This window comes from Porcisia hertigi, chromosome 16 (assembly GCF_017918235.1).
Source record: "Porcisia hertigi strain C119 chromosome 16, whole genome shotgun sequence".
NCBI classification, from domain to species: domain Eukaryota; phylum Euglenozoa; class Kinetoplastea; order Trypanosomatida; family Trypanosomatidae; genus Porcisia; species Porcisia hertigi.
Window position 1 is genome coordinate 573221 of NC_090575.1, and position 14769 is coordinate 587989.

Below are 14769 nucleotides of genomic sequence, written 5' to 3' on the forward strand. Positions count from 1 at the left end.
GGCACACACATACACACATACGTATCTGTGTACAGATGTACAAGACAATGTAATCGAAGCGAGTCCACCGCTCTGTAGCGTCACCTTGGCTACCAGGATGGTAGCCGCTGGCTTACACATATCCTCCCCCCCCCCAACACTTCTTTTTGCGTCTTCACTTCTGTCACCTCACACCGTCAACCAAATAGACGACCGTTCGCTTGTTGGTGCGAGGGTCCATTGAGACAGTTTGACGGCAGGCGAGTATACATGAGTAAGTGGTCGTGGTTGAAAGGGGGATGGAGAGGGGGCGCGACCCCTCCTTGCAGGAAAAAAAAGGGGATACAGCTGGCCACAACAGAGTAAGTCTAGAAGCTTAATGGGAAAAGTGAAACAAAAAAGGATGAACAACCACGCCCGCGCCATAAGACTCCAGCTTGCCGTCCGATACGCCTCGTCCTGAGCGGTACGCGCCGCTTGTGGGGCGTACTGCAGGAGTCATGAGGGAAAGATATCCCTATCAGCGCAGCAAAACAGCTCGGCGTGCCACCGAAAAAGGAATCCAGCGGCTTGGAGGGTGAACAACCCCATCGGAATCATCACACATACACGAAAAAATTTTCGACACGTTTGTGTCCACAGACATCATACACTTTTTTTTAATAGTGTGTGACTCGCGGACAAGACGGCGACCGCGCTTTCCTGCTGACGCTATTTTCACGGTTCGACACGTCAGTCAAGCGTCGTGGGGTCCGCTGCAGAGAGCCGGTCGTCTGCCTACTGTCCCGCGCATCTATCTCAACGTTGGCCTCCTTCAGATCCTCGTCGATTTTGCCAAGGATACGACGCAAGAAATCAAATCGCGCCGCCGTCTCTTTGTAGTTCCCGTCCACGCAATCGTACATCTCCTTCATGCGATCCACTTCGTCCTTGGCAGCGCAGGTTACGCGGTGGACCACATCCCTGGCCTGATTCATGAGATCCCCCAACGCTGTCAGCTGCAGCTCCGTCAGCCCACCCAACGTCACATCATACGTTGTGCGCATATACACCATGAGATGCTCGATATACGCATATTGCTCGTCGCCGAGAGTCTGCGCACCAGCCAGCTCTTTCGCAAGCGACGTGATCTTTGACGACAACGTTTCCTCCGTCTCCTCCAGCTTCGCGGCAGTCTCCTGCAGCCTGGCGTCCGTGTCGTCCAGCTTGGACTGCGTCTCCTCAATCGTGCACTCGGCCTGCTCAAGCTTGCCCTCCGTCTCCTCCAGCTTCGCGGCGGTCTCCTGCAGCCTGGCGTCCGTGTCGTCCAGCTTGGACTGCGTCTCCTCAATCGTGCACTCGGCCTGCTCAAGCTTGCCCTCCGTCTCTTCCACCAGCTTGGACTGCGTCTCCTCAATCGCGCACTCAGCCTGCTCAAGCTTGCCCTCCGTCTCCACCAGCATGGACTGCGTCTCCTCAATCGCGCACTCGGCCTGCTCGAGCTTGCCCTCCGTCTCTACCAGCTTCGCGGCGGTCTCCTGCAGCCTGGCGTCCGTGTCGTCCAGCTTGGACTGCGTCTCCTCAATCGTGCACTCAGCCTGCTCGAGCTTGCCTTCCGTCTCTTCCAGCTTCTCGGCGGTCTCCTGCAGCCTGGCGTCCGTGTCGTCCAGCTTCGACTGCGTCTCCTCAATCGTGCACTCAGCCTGCTCGAGCTTGCCTTCCGTCTCCTCCAGCTTCGCGGCGGTCTCCTGCAGCCTGGCGTCCGTGTCGTCCAGCTTGGACTGCGTCGACTCAATCGTGCACTCAGCCTGCTCAAGCTTGCCTTCCGTCTCTTCCAGCTTCACGGCGGTCTCCTGCAGCCTGGCGTCCGTGTCGTCCAGCTTGGACTGCGTCTCCTCAATCGTGCACTCAGCCTGCTCAAGCTTGCCTTCCGTCTCCACCAGCTTGGACTGCGTTTCCTCAATCGTGCACTCAGCCTGCTCGAGCTTGCCCTCCGTCTCCTCCAGCTTTGCGGCGGTCTCCTGCAGCCTGGCGTCCGTGTCGTCCAGCTTGGACTGCGTCTCCTCAATCGTGCACTCAGCCTGCTCGAGCTTGCCTTCCGTCTCCTCCAGCTTTGCGGCGGTCTCCTGCAGCCTGGCGTCCGTGTCGTCCAGCTTGGACTGCGTCTCCTCAATCGTGCACTCGGCCTGCTCAAGCTTGCCCTCCGTCTCCTCCAGCTTCGCGGCGGTCTCCTGCAGCCTGGCGTCCGTGTCGTCCAGCTTGGACTGCGTCGCCTCAATCGTGCACTCGGCCTGCTCAAGCTTGCCCTCCGTCTCCTCCAGCTTCGCGGCGGTCTCCTGCAGCCTGGCGTCCGTGTCGTCCAGCTTGGACTGCGTCTCCTCAATCGTGCACTCAGCCTGCTCGAGCTTGCCCTCCGTCTCCTCCAGCTTCGCGGCGGTCTCCTGCAGCCTGGCGTCCGTGTCGTCCAGCTTCGACTGCGTCTCCTCAATCGTGCACTCGGCCTGCTCAAGCTTGCCTTCCGTCTCCTCCAGCTTCGCGGCGGTCTCCTGCAGCCTGGCGTCCGTGTCGTCCAGCTTCGACTGCGTCTCCTCAATCGTGCACTCGGCCTGCTCAAGCTTGCCTTCCGTATCCTCCAGCTTCGCGGCGGTCTCCTGCAGCCTGGCGTCCGTGTCGTCCAGCTTCGACTGCGTCTCCTCAATCGTGCACTCAGCCTGCTCGAGCTTGCCCTCCGTCTCCACCAGCTTGGACTGCGTCTCCTCAATCGTGCACTCGGCCTGCTCAAGCTTGCCCTCCGTCTCCTCCAGCTTCGCGGCGGTCTCCTGCAGCCTGGCGTCCGTGTCGTCCAGCTTCGACTGCGTCTCCTCAATCGTGCACTCAGCCTGCTCGAGCTTGCCCTCCGTCTCCTCCAGCTTCGCGGCGGTCTCCTGCAGCCTGGCGTCCGTGTCGTCCAGCTTGGACTGCGTCGACTCAATCGTGCACTCGGCCTGCTCAAGCTTGCCCTCCGTCTCCTCCAGCTTCGCGGCGGTCTCCTGCAGCCTGGCGTCCGTGTCGTCCAGCTTGGACTGCGTCTCCTCAATCGTGCACTCAGCCTGCTCAAGCTTGCCTTCCGTCTCCTCCAGCTTCGCGGCGGTCTCCTGCAGCCTGGCGTCCGTGTCGTCCAGCTTCGACTGCGTCTCCTCAATCGTGCACTCAGCCTGCTCGAGCTTGCCCTCCGTCTCCACCAGCTTGGACTGCGTCTCCTCAATCGTGCACTCGGCCTGCTCAAGCTTGCCTTCCGTCTCCTCCAGCTTCGCGGCGGTCTCCTGCAGCCTGGCGTCCGTGTCGTCCAGCTTGGACTGCGTCTCCTCAATCGTGCACTCAGCCTGCTCAAGCTTGCCTTCCGTCTCCTCCAGCTTCGCGGCGGTCTCCTGCAGCCTGGCGTCCGTGTCGTCCAGCTTGGACTGCGTCGACTCAATCGTGCACTCGGCCTGCTCAAGCTTGCCCTCCGTCTCCTCCAGCTTCGACTGCGTCTCCTCAATCGCGCACTCAGCCTGCTCAAGCTTGCCCTCCGTCTCCACCAGCTTCGACTGCGTCTCCTCAATCGCGCACTCAGCCTGCTCGAGCTTGCCCTCCGTCTCCACCAGCTTGGACTGCGTCTCCTCAATCGTGCACTCAGCCTGCTCAAGCTTGCCCTCCGTCTCCCCCAGCTTCGACTGCGTCTCCTCAATCGCGCACTCAGCCTGCTCGAGCTTGCCCTCCGTCTCCACCAGCTTCGACTGCGTCTCCTCAATCGTGCACTCGGCCTGCTGGAGCTTGCCCTCCGTCTCCTCCAGCTTCGCGGCGGTCTCCTGCAGTACCCCCTCGGTACTGGACACACCGGCATTTAGTCGCTCCACAGTACCCTGCAGCACCTGGATCTCGAGTATTTGCTCGGTCTCGCGCTCCGCAGCAGTGTGTGTCGTAGTCGCCAGGCGCTTTGTGAGCTCGCTCGCCTGCGTTTCCGACTCCTGCAGGCGGGCCTCCACCGTCGCGAGCTGCTCGTGGCGCTCCTCTATCTGCTGGCGCAGCTCAGACCCCGCATCCTCCAGCTTCGCGTTCTCCGCACGCGCGGCAGCCAGCTGCTCCTCCAGCTCACCACGCGCACCTTCGGCGGCGCGCATGTCCGCGTCGTACTTCTCCTGCAACGCACAGAGCCGATGTGAGAGATCTGCGCACTCTGCCTCCTTCGCCGCGAGCCGCTCCTGCAACTCAGACACCAGCTGCCGCAACGCGGCAATCTCGTCCTCGGATGCAGTCTGCGCGGCGTCACTCTTGTCCTGCTGCGCACGCAGCCGAGTCTCGTACCCGCGCTTCATGTCCTCGTAGCGCCCGGCCTCCTCGCCCAGCAGCCCCTCTATTGCCTCCTCGTGCTCCTCCTTCATCTCCTGCATCTTCGTGTTCATCTCGCGCAGCTCGTCCTCCAGCATCAAAAACTCCCCGTAGAGGATTTGCCGCTGCAGCCCCATCTGGTAGTCCGCCTCGGTCAGCGCCTTCTGCAGCTCCTCGATCTCCGTCGTCAGGTGCAGCGCAAGCTCGTCCTCCGAGCATGACCGCAGCTTCTCCTCTAGGTCCGCGATCCGCGCGAGCAGCTTCTCGATCGTCCCCTTCAGCTGGTACTCCGCGTACAGCGCCTCCTTCTTCCGCAGGTACTCGTCGCGCCAGCGGTCGCTCATGTCGCACCCGTCTTGCTTCGCCTGCTCTGGGTCCACCGTGTTAACACGCGCGTGCGTCGTGATCTGCTTTGCGCGGTCAGCGAACCGCAGCGTCTGCACGGACAAGTTCGCATCGTGCTCACTGGGAGAGATCGTCACCATCATCGTTGAAATGCTGTTCCCGCCAATGTAGTCCTTCAGCAGCTTCGTCAGTGTGCTGTTGCGGAACTCCGGGATCGGCCGCGAGTTGTTTCGCCCACGCGTCGCAACCGCCTCGATGCACGACCCCAGCGCCAGCAGCGACAGGTTGATGTTGCGCGCCTGCTCGAACGCCAGCCCCTCCTCCGTCCCCGCAAGCTTGATCCGCTCGCACCCCGCAAGGTCCGCCAGCAGGATCCGCGCGCATCGCGGCGCCAGCTCCGGCGCATCGAAGTGCGTCTGCACCTCCAGCATGAAAAGCGTGTGCGCACGCGACGAGTGGTCGTGGATGTTCGTCGCCGCGAACGTCCGCAGTGGCTCCGCCTTGTTCAGCACCGCAAGCACGTCCTTGTAGCTCTTCACAGACACCGTCTTCTGCCCAACAACGCTGAACGTGTTGCTCGTGAAGTCGTTCCGCACGCTCAGCTCCTTGCGGTGGTTCAGCAGGTCGAACACGTCCTCGAGGTACACCTCTAGCATCGACGCGGACACAGTGTACGTCACGCCCTTCTGCGCACTGGTCGCCGCGCGTGAGAAGATCATGTTGCACACGCGCGGCACCAGCCCCTCCTGCGACGTCCCAATCGACCCTGGCGGCCCGAACGACGTGAACGTCTTCCCGCTCCCCGTCTGTCCATACGCCATCACGGCAGCGTTATACCCTGCCAGCGCGTTCTCCACAAGCGGTCGCCCAATCTCGTCGAACACGTCCTCCTGCGACGCAGACGCCTTCCCAGAAGGGCACGTGCGGTCGTTGCTCCAGAAGCACCCGTCGAACCCAAATGTGAAGCGGCCCTTCTTGGGCACAGTCACCTCCACAGCGCCGTCGTTCATGTTCACCGCCAGCTGACCCTTGGACCCGCTCGACTCGTCCTCGCGGAACGCGCGCACGCGCACGTACACGTTCACGCGGTTGTTGTGCTTCAAGGCCTCCGCGCGCCGCATGCCGGCAGCCGTGTTGGAGCGCTTGAAAGCGCCCCTGCTGCCCGTTCCAGAGGCACTGCGTTCGAAGTCTGTGGTGCATGGTTGACGAGGAGACTGTGGAACGGGGGCGCGCGCTGACGGCGGCCCTGACATACGGGGCGGTAATGGTGGTGCGGGGGTTCTAGCAGAAGCGGGCGTCGCAGTGCCACCAGGAGCACTTTTCTTTACCGGAGTGGTGACGCGCTTTGGTGTGTGGACACCGACCGGGTGGCCACGGCGGCCCGACGACACCGGCCCGCGAGACGAGTTTGACCGCTTGAATTCCATTTTCTGTGATTGACAGTAAAAATAGGACGTGTCGATGATATGTGATGGCTTTGAGTGGATATTGGCGAATGGAGAGGAGATTGAGCCGGACGTATCGCGAAGCAGACGAGAGACGTGTGCTCTTTATCGTAATGCGTGAAGCAGTCGACAGGGCGGGAAAGATGAAACGTCAAGGGAACGAGCACCGGTGAAGGAGTTGGCGGTGGCGGTGTTGGAACGCCCTCGATGGAAAAAATATATATCGTCCCCCGCAAGGATGGAACGTTGGCAATGAACGGGAGCCCGAGAAATCAACAGTGCACTCACACACACACAAAAAAAAAAATGGGGTCGACCGACAAACAATCGAACATACAAAGACAACAGGGAAAATCGAAAAGAGCGAGCAAAAAAAAATGTACGAAACAGAGGAGCGACCTCTCTTTTTTTTTTCAGATAGTGTTCCGCAACGGTGCTTCAAGCCGCTGAGAATTCTTCACTCGAGTTTTTTTTTTCAAACGCCCCGACGAACCAAGTAAAACAAATCAGCTCGCTAAGTAACGCACGACGAGAATTGGGTATGTGTGGGTGTGTTGTGCGGGCACTGGGGTGGACAGTGTTTTTTTTTTCCGTGGGGAGCAGAAGAAGGGAATATGAAAAAAAAGGTAGGGAAAAGGAGTGCCCACGCCGGTCCTTCTGTGCGTATGTGTTGCCCAAGGAAGAACCACTTGGGGAAAAGGAGGGAGAAAAATGGGGAAAAGGGGAGAAAAAGGCAACAAAATATATTTATATATCTATCTATCTACGCTTTTTTTGTTTTTGTACGAGAAATGAGATGTAAGGGGAGGGGGGAGGGATGCGGGGTGCTACGCTGCTGAAGACCGCGAGAAAAAAAAAGTGTGATGACGATGGACTTGAACACACACACACAATCGCAACAAAAGAAAAAGGGTTCGTCGCTCACACAGACAAAAAATATGTTTTTTTTGTGTTTTGAGTTGTTCGGGGGTACAAAACGACACGAGAGTCAAGGCGACGACAAAGACGATGGGGGGGGGTGGAAGGGGTCACGGGACGATGGGAAGAGAGGGGTACTTCTAGGGAAAGACAGAAAGACGCGCGGGGACAGAGATAGGCAAGCGCAGAATTGTAGAAGTGTTAGACTATGATGGGAGAATCTAAAATTCAAACGTACAAAGACACGAAAAGTAACGAAAGATTTACGGGAGAGGGGAAGAGAGGAGGAGGAGGAGGAATAGACAAGAGACAAAAACTAAGATGATACACGGTGAAAAGAGTGAAGGGGAAAAGTGAGGGGGGGGGCAAGCGAGAAAGCAACCGAAAAAAAAAAGGAGACCGTAAGTGGTTCGTTGTACGTTTACGCAATGAGATTTGTACTCTGGGGGGAATCTAGCGCTGCTCCGTCAGTGTGCGTATGGGGGGTGTGGAGTGTTGGGGCGAATGAGATGGACGGATGGACGGATGGATGGACTGTGGTGGGACAAATATGCACGTGGCAGCGTCTGCTTGGTAAAGGGGATGTGAGAAGGGGGGGAAGGGGAGGAGCTGGTGCTATACTTACAGCTGAACACGGAAACAGACACGCTCTCGCGCGCAGGGTGAGCCCCCGACAATGACAAACGAGGAAAGGGAAGGAGAAAAAAAAAGGTGTGCAACAGTGATGGCAACGAAAACGGTGTGGGACAGTGAAGAGAGCGGCGCGGCGCACCGTTTGTGATGTAGAGTAGCACTCACAATAACAAGGAGTGTGTGTGTGTGTGTGTACGCAAGCAGTGATGGGGGGAGGCTTGTGTATATTCAGGGAAAGAGACAGGCGGTCACGGTGATGTGCAGCACAGCCCTCAGCGTCACACACTCGGGGAATAGAAAGGACGTCGCGAGAAAGAGCCAGCGACGTGTGTCTCCACACAGATGTGCTCACCCGGCAGCACCTTGGGGATCAGCGAGGTTTTTTTTTGTGAAGGGGGGGGAATTACGGTGATGAAGATGCAAATGGTGAAAGTTCACGTGGCACACACACACACACACACTGCAAACGCAAGCAACAATAACAACAATGCTCATCTACTTGCACCAACGCGGCAGGAAAGGGTGAAAAAGGAATCAGCACGGTGATCGAACCGTCGTATGGCAGTGAAACGGACAGACTGAGGGGGAATGAAGAGTCCCCCCCCAAGGGGGGGGGGGAGTATCCTGCAGTCCAACAAACAAGCGTGAGGGTGGGCGACAGAGGGGGACGCGCGATGTCTAAGAGAAAGGCGAGTGATCGCAGTGCCACATTGTGTGTGTGTGTGGGGGGGGACAGCAGAGTTGAGGTGATGCAAGCAAAGCGGGATGTCGAAAAATGGAGAGAAGGCGCATCATGTGTAGTTGACAAGTGGGGAGAAAAAGCGAAGAGTACAAGAGGTTCTGAGGTAAAACACGCAACATACGGATGTTGGTGAACCTTTGGTGCATCGTCGTTGTCTCCACCGCCGCATACTGACTCCGCCCCCTCTCAGCCTCAGCGACAACGCGCAGGCCCATCATCCGTACTAAAACAGGGGGGCTGAATGCATATGAAGACAAGGCTCGACCGAGGGGGGGGGGGGGGCAAGCCGGCATGCTGGCCGACTGTCGACCCCCCTCCCCATCATCGCCTCACACCCACCCACGCACTCACCCTCCCTCACCCGTCTTCACAGCCTGCCAAACTGTAGAGGAAGAGTAAAGGAGGTATGAACAATGTCCGGATTCGTTGGAAGGAGTGGGGGCGTGCCTTATTTTTTTTTTCTGTATTTTGCCCAGAAGGGGGTGGGAACAAAATGGATGATAAAACTGTCTAGTACAAGAAATGCATGAATGTTGGTGTGTGTGCGTGTGCGTGTGTGCGTATGTGTGAGAGTGAAAACAGATGTACAAAAAAAAACAAGAAGGAATGAGGGAAAGGGAAGAAAAGTGATGGCAATCAAGACATAATGGAAGAAATAGGGGGAACAAAACGCTGTTCTAGCGAAAAAAAACAGAAAAGTAATAATCAAGAAAAATTGGGAAGAAAATGGGAAAACAAGCCGAAAACACCTCGTGCAATGCAAAAAGGCACGTACACGCCATCACACGCATGCCCGGGTGTAAAAAAAAAAAAAACGACGCCACACGATAAACAAAGGCGAAGGACGGTACACACATAAAATGACAAGGCCCCACAAAGCCACAATTAGGGGGACGCGGGGGAGGGGTACAAAAAAAAAAAACGATATCACCAAAGGCACTCCGCGAGGTGAGCCGGGAGGAGAGGGGAAAGACCGACCAAGAGACAAGCGCCGGAGCCCTTGGCAAGGTATTGCAGAATGAGTAGCAACTGGAAGCAGGCCATTTGCACTTCTGGAAGAAAGCGCAATCCTTCAAGATCCCTTAAAAAAAGAGGGTAAGGGCCTACCAAGAGATAAAGAGAAGTCAGTAACACTGCTAAAAGAGTCGCCCGCTCACTATTACGTCATATGTGCGCTATCCTCACACAGCAAGGTGTGCAGCACGGTGAGTCCCAGTCTCACTATGCAACGACTGCCATCACGGGCCCCTAGGAACGCACCAGTCACTTCCGTGCGACTAGTTGAGGAACGAGGAAGTCCCCTATAAGACAGCTGACTTTCGTTCCTTGCTGTTCTCACGGTTCGACACGTCAGTCAAGCGTCGTGGGGTCCGCTGCAGAGAGTCGGTCTTCTGCCTACTGTCCCGCACATCTATCTCAACGTTGGCCTCCTTCAGATCCTCGTCGATTTTGCCGAGGACACGGCGCAACAAATCAAATCGTGCCGCCGTCTCTTTGTAGTTCCCGTCCACGCAATCGTACATCTCCTTCATGCGATCCACTTCGTCCTTGGCAGCGGAGGTTACGCGGTAGACCACATCCCTGGCCTGATTCATGAGATCGCCCAACGCTGTCACCTGCAGCTCCGTCAGCCCACCCAACGTGACATCATACATTGTGCGCATATACACCATGAGATGCTCGATATACACATATTGCTCGTCGCCTAGAGTCTGCGCACCAGCCAGCTCTTTCGCAAGCGACGCGATCTTTGAAGACAACGTTTCCTCCGTCTCCTCCAGCTTCGCGGCGGTCTCCTGCAGCCTGGCGTCCGTGTCGTCCAGCTTCGACTGCGTCTCCTCAATCGTGCACTCGGCCTGCTCAAGCTTGCCCTCCGTCTCCTCCAGCTTTGCGGCGGTCTCCTGCAGTACCCCCTCGGTACTGGACACACCGGCATTCAGTCGCTCCACAGTACCCTGCAGCACCTGGATCTCGAGTATTTGCTCGGTCTCGCGCTCCGCAGCAGTGTGTGTCGCAGTAGCCAGGCGCTTTGTGAGCTCGCTCGCCTGCGTTTCCGACTCTTTCAGGCGGGCCTCCACCGTCGCGAGCTGCTCGTGGCGCTCCTCTATCTGCTGGCGCAGCTCAGACCCCGCATCCTCCAGCTTCGCGTTCTCCGCACGCGCGGCAGCCAGCTGCTCCTCCAGCTCACCACGCGCACCTTCGGCGGCGCGCATGTCCGCGTCGTACTTCTCCTGCAACGCACAGAGCTGATGTGAGAGATCTGCGCACTCTGCCTCCTTCGCTGCGAGCCGCTCCTGCAACTCAGACACCAGCTGCCGCAACGCGGCAATCTCGTCCTCGGATGCAGCCTGAGCGGCGTCACTCTTGTCCTGCTGCGCACGCAGCCGAGTCTCGTACCCGCGCTTCATGTCCTCGTAGCGCCCGGCCTCCTCGCCCAGCAGCCCCTCTATCGCCTCCTCGTGCTCCTCCTTCATCTCCTGCATCTTCGTGTTCATCTCGCGCAGCTCGTCCTCCAGCATCAAAAACTCCCCGTAGAGGATTTGCCGCTGCAGCCCCATCTGGTAGTCCGCCTCGGTCAGCGCCTTCTGCAGCTCCTCGATCTCCGTCGTCAGGTGCAGCGCAAGCTCGTCCTCCGAGCATGACCGCAGCTTCTCCTCTAGGTCCGCGATCCGCGCGAGCAGCTTCTCGATCGTCCCCTTCAGCTGGTACTCCGCGTACAGCGCCTCCTTCTTCCGCAGGTACTCGTCGCGCCAGCGGTCGCTCATGTCGCACCCGTCTTGCTTCGCCTGCTCCGGGTCCACCGTGTTAACACGCGCGTGCGTCGTGATCTGCTTTGCGCGGTCGGCGAACCGCAGCGTCTGCACAGACAAGTTCGCATCGTGCTCACTGGGAGAGATCGTCACCATCATCGTTGAAATGCTGTTCCCGCCAATGTAGTCCTTCAGCAGCTTCGTCAGTGTGCTGTTGCGGAACTCCGGGATCGGCCGCGAGGTGTTTCGCCCACGCGTCGCAACCGCCTCGATGCACGACCCCAGCGCCAGCAGCGACAGGTTGATGTTGCGCGCCTGCTCGAACGCCAGCCCCTCCTCCGTCCCCGCAAGCTTGATCCGCTCGCACCCCGCAAGGTCCGCCAGCAGGATCCGCGCGCATCGCGGCGCCAGCTCCGGCGCATCGAAGTGCGTCTGCACCTCCAGCATAAATAGCGTGTGCGCACGCGACGAGTGGTCGTGGATGTTCGTCGCCGCGAACGTCCGCAGTGGCTCCGCCTTGTTCAGCACCGCAAGCACGTCCTTGTAGCTCTTCACAGACACCGTCTTCTGCCCAACAACGCTGAACGTGTTGCTCGTGAAGTCGTTCCGCACGCTCAGCTCCTTGCGGTGGTTCAGCAGGTCGAACACGTCCTCGAGGTACACCTCTAGCATCGACGCGGACACAGTGTACGTCACGCCCTTCTGCGCACTGGTCGCCGCGCGTGAGAAGATCATGTTGCACACGCGCGGCACCAGCCCCTCCTGCGACGTCCCAATCGACCCTGGCGGCCCGAACGACGTGAACGTCTTCCCGCTCCCCGTCTGCCCATACGCCATCACGGCAGCGTTATACCCTGCCAGCGCGTTCTCCACAAGCGGTCGCCCAATCTCGTCGAACACGTCCTCCTGCGACGCAGACGCCTTCCCAGAAGGGCACGTGCGGTCGTTGCTCCAGAAGCACCCGTCAAACCCAAATGTGAAGCGGCCCTTCTTGGGCACAGTCACCTCCACAGCGCCGTCGTTCATGTTCACCGCCAGCTGACCCTTGGACCCGCTCGACTCGTCCTCGCGGAACGCGCGCACGCGCACGTACACGTTCACGCGGTTGTTGTGCTTCAAGGCCTCCGCGCGCCGCATGCCGGCAGCCGAGTTGGAGCGCTTGAAAGCGCCCCTGCTGCCCGTTCCAGAGGCACTGCGTTCGAAGGTGTTCGCCTTCCTTGCAGACTTCGGCGGCGTTGCTGATGTGCTCTGTAGGGGTGGGTTGGTGTCATCGGGTGCGCCAAGCATCTGGTGCCGAGCTGAGGCCAACGATGCTTTACGCGGTGGAAGTGGCAGTGCGGGGCTGCCGTTAGAGGAGGCAGCAGCGCAGCCAAGCGTTGGTGACGGGCAGCGGGCAGAATTCTTTTTCAAAGGCCTCGTCGAACGAAGTGGGGTTGTGTTGCCACTCGATGGCTTTTGCGACTTCGCACCACGGCCGGACGTGAGTGGACCACGCGACGAGTTGGATCGCTTAAACTCCATCGTGGACTGGACAACTTTGGAATGAGTCAGTAGAAACAGGAAGTAGGAAGCTGGAGAAGGAAAGGTGGTGACCAATGGAACGTGATAGACAGAATATGGAGAAGATGATGGCTCAATATGTTAAAGAGTGAAGAAATACAAGCAAAAGCTCGAGTGAGACCAAAGTCAAAGCGAAGAAACGCGACAACCAAAAAAAAGGGGAGAGGGAAACAAATACACACACACACACATATATATATATATATGATATATATTATATGAGATATATATATATATGTGTGTATATGTTGCTGTCGCTTAAACCCGTGTGCTATTCAGCTCCGGCTGTTTTTGTGAGGTGGAGACAACAGTTAAAACGGAACGACAACCGGACAGGCAAAGTCCAAATGGTGAAGTACGCGTACCCGTAAAAACCGATAATATGCGGAGAATCGATGATGTCTCAGAAAGACGCAAGTGATAAAAGAGGCGAGCCGGACGAGAGAAAACTCCTCGGAGCTGCGCAGACACTCACGGACGAACTGTGGAACAACGGCAGATGACAAACTGAGACGGGGATGAGAGATGTCCACACACAGGTAGAAGTGGGGGGGGGGGGGGGCTGGAGAGGGAAAAGAGAGGTGGATGGAAAGGGAAGTAGGGGGTACAAGTAGAAGAGGGAAGACACACGCACAAAAAATGCAACGAAAAAATGAAAAAAAAAGGGGTGGGGGAACGCTGTTGAAAAAAAAGAGGGTGTTTGGCGTTATGGATCGTTCTTTTTTCGTGAAGCAAAACGCAAGACGCCAAAGAGAAAAAAAAGGGGGAAAAATAGAGAAGCGGCAGTGCACAACACGCAAACAGGAGGGTAGGGGGTTAGACGGAGTCAGACACGGGGCCGGAGAATGTGTCGTTTTGCGCAGAGCGGGTCGATGTATTCACACGAAAACAAAATGAGGAATTGTGATGTGCAGGGGGCTATGCAACACCTAAAAAAATGTGATTGTGTTTCCCAGTGGTGAAGCTCACAGCATATCTTACCTCTCTTTACGTTTATATTCTTCTTCGCCTCAACTAGATTTCGAAAGATGTCGATCCGTCCAGGGGAAACCAAGATGGGGTGTGTGACTGTTGACCCGAGGCACGCGAAGGGAAGATGCTGAGGTTTCAATTCTGTGTGCCTGTGTGAGTGTGTGTGTGTGTGGGGAGGGGGGGGGACTTAGCCGAACGCGCTACTTGTGAGTTGATGTTGCTGTCAGGGGCAAGAATGTCTCTGCGTGGTGATTTGTGTACCTCACAGGGTTGGGAGGCGGTCGTGGTGGCTATCGCTGGCCAGCCAAAAGTGGAGAGGTCGAGCAAGACAGAAAAAAAAGAGACAGGAAGTGCGTAGTACGGGAAAGGGAGATATGCAGAGGCGAGAAACAGACACGAAAAGATGAATACCTCGCAAAAGTTTTCTCGGCATCCTTACTGTCACGTGATGCCGGGTCAATATGCACATGTGTAAAATTGTGCGTGAGTATGTGTGTGTGTGTGTAGAGAGAGAGGAAGGGGGGGAGATTGCATCGGTGTAGCCCCATGTATGCCTTGCTGGAAAAGCATACTTGCAAGAAGATGGCGAGGAAGAGATTCTACGCAAGTTCAAAGTCAAATACAAATGTGTCAGCAAACGTGCGTTGCCTTCGATGACTCACGTGGGTGAACAAGAGAAGCGACACTGCCGAGAAAAAAAAAGCAAAAGAAAGCAACCAGATGGGTAACAGACGCAACGATGTGAGGGGAAAGGGGGGGGGCAGCCTTATGAGCGTAAGCCTCCCCACCCCCTTCCGCAAAACCCTTTTCAAGCACCTTTAACAGAAAAATAAAAGTAGAGAAAATCACCGACCTGGATACAACATGAAAAACGAGAACATACACACACACACACACACACACACATACAAAGGAAGAGTGCCCTAGAGAAAACTGAAAAGGTGTACATCTGGCAAGAGAGAGTTACAAACGTGGACGCGTACACAGACGCAGAAAAAAAAAAACGAGCGCAACGTTGGATAGTGAACACCTACGACCAATGAAACTAAACGTGTGTGCACAACGAGTAAGCACACCGAGCGGGAACATCATTCCTCTC

The 14769-nt window shown here is 57.1% G+C and overlaps 1 protein-coding gene across 1 annotated transcript; it reads right to left on the minus strand.

The window, feature by feature from the left end:
* Positions 1 to 638: 638 nt before the first annotated feature.
* Positions 639 to 12659, minus strand: JKF63_05355 (uncharacterized protein; the record flags this gene model as incomplete). The annotated part of the gene is made up of 4 exons (XM_067901318.1): positions 639 to 4397; positions 10116 to 10308; positions 10384 to 12384; positions 12433 to 12659. 4 exons carry the CDS (start codon positions 12657 to 12659, stop codon positions 639 to 641), a joined length of 6180 nt encoding a protein of 2059 aa, XP_067758320.1.
* Positions 12660 to 14769: the final 2110 nt, after the last annotated feature.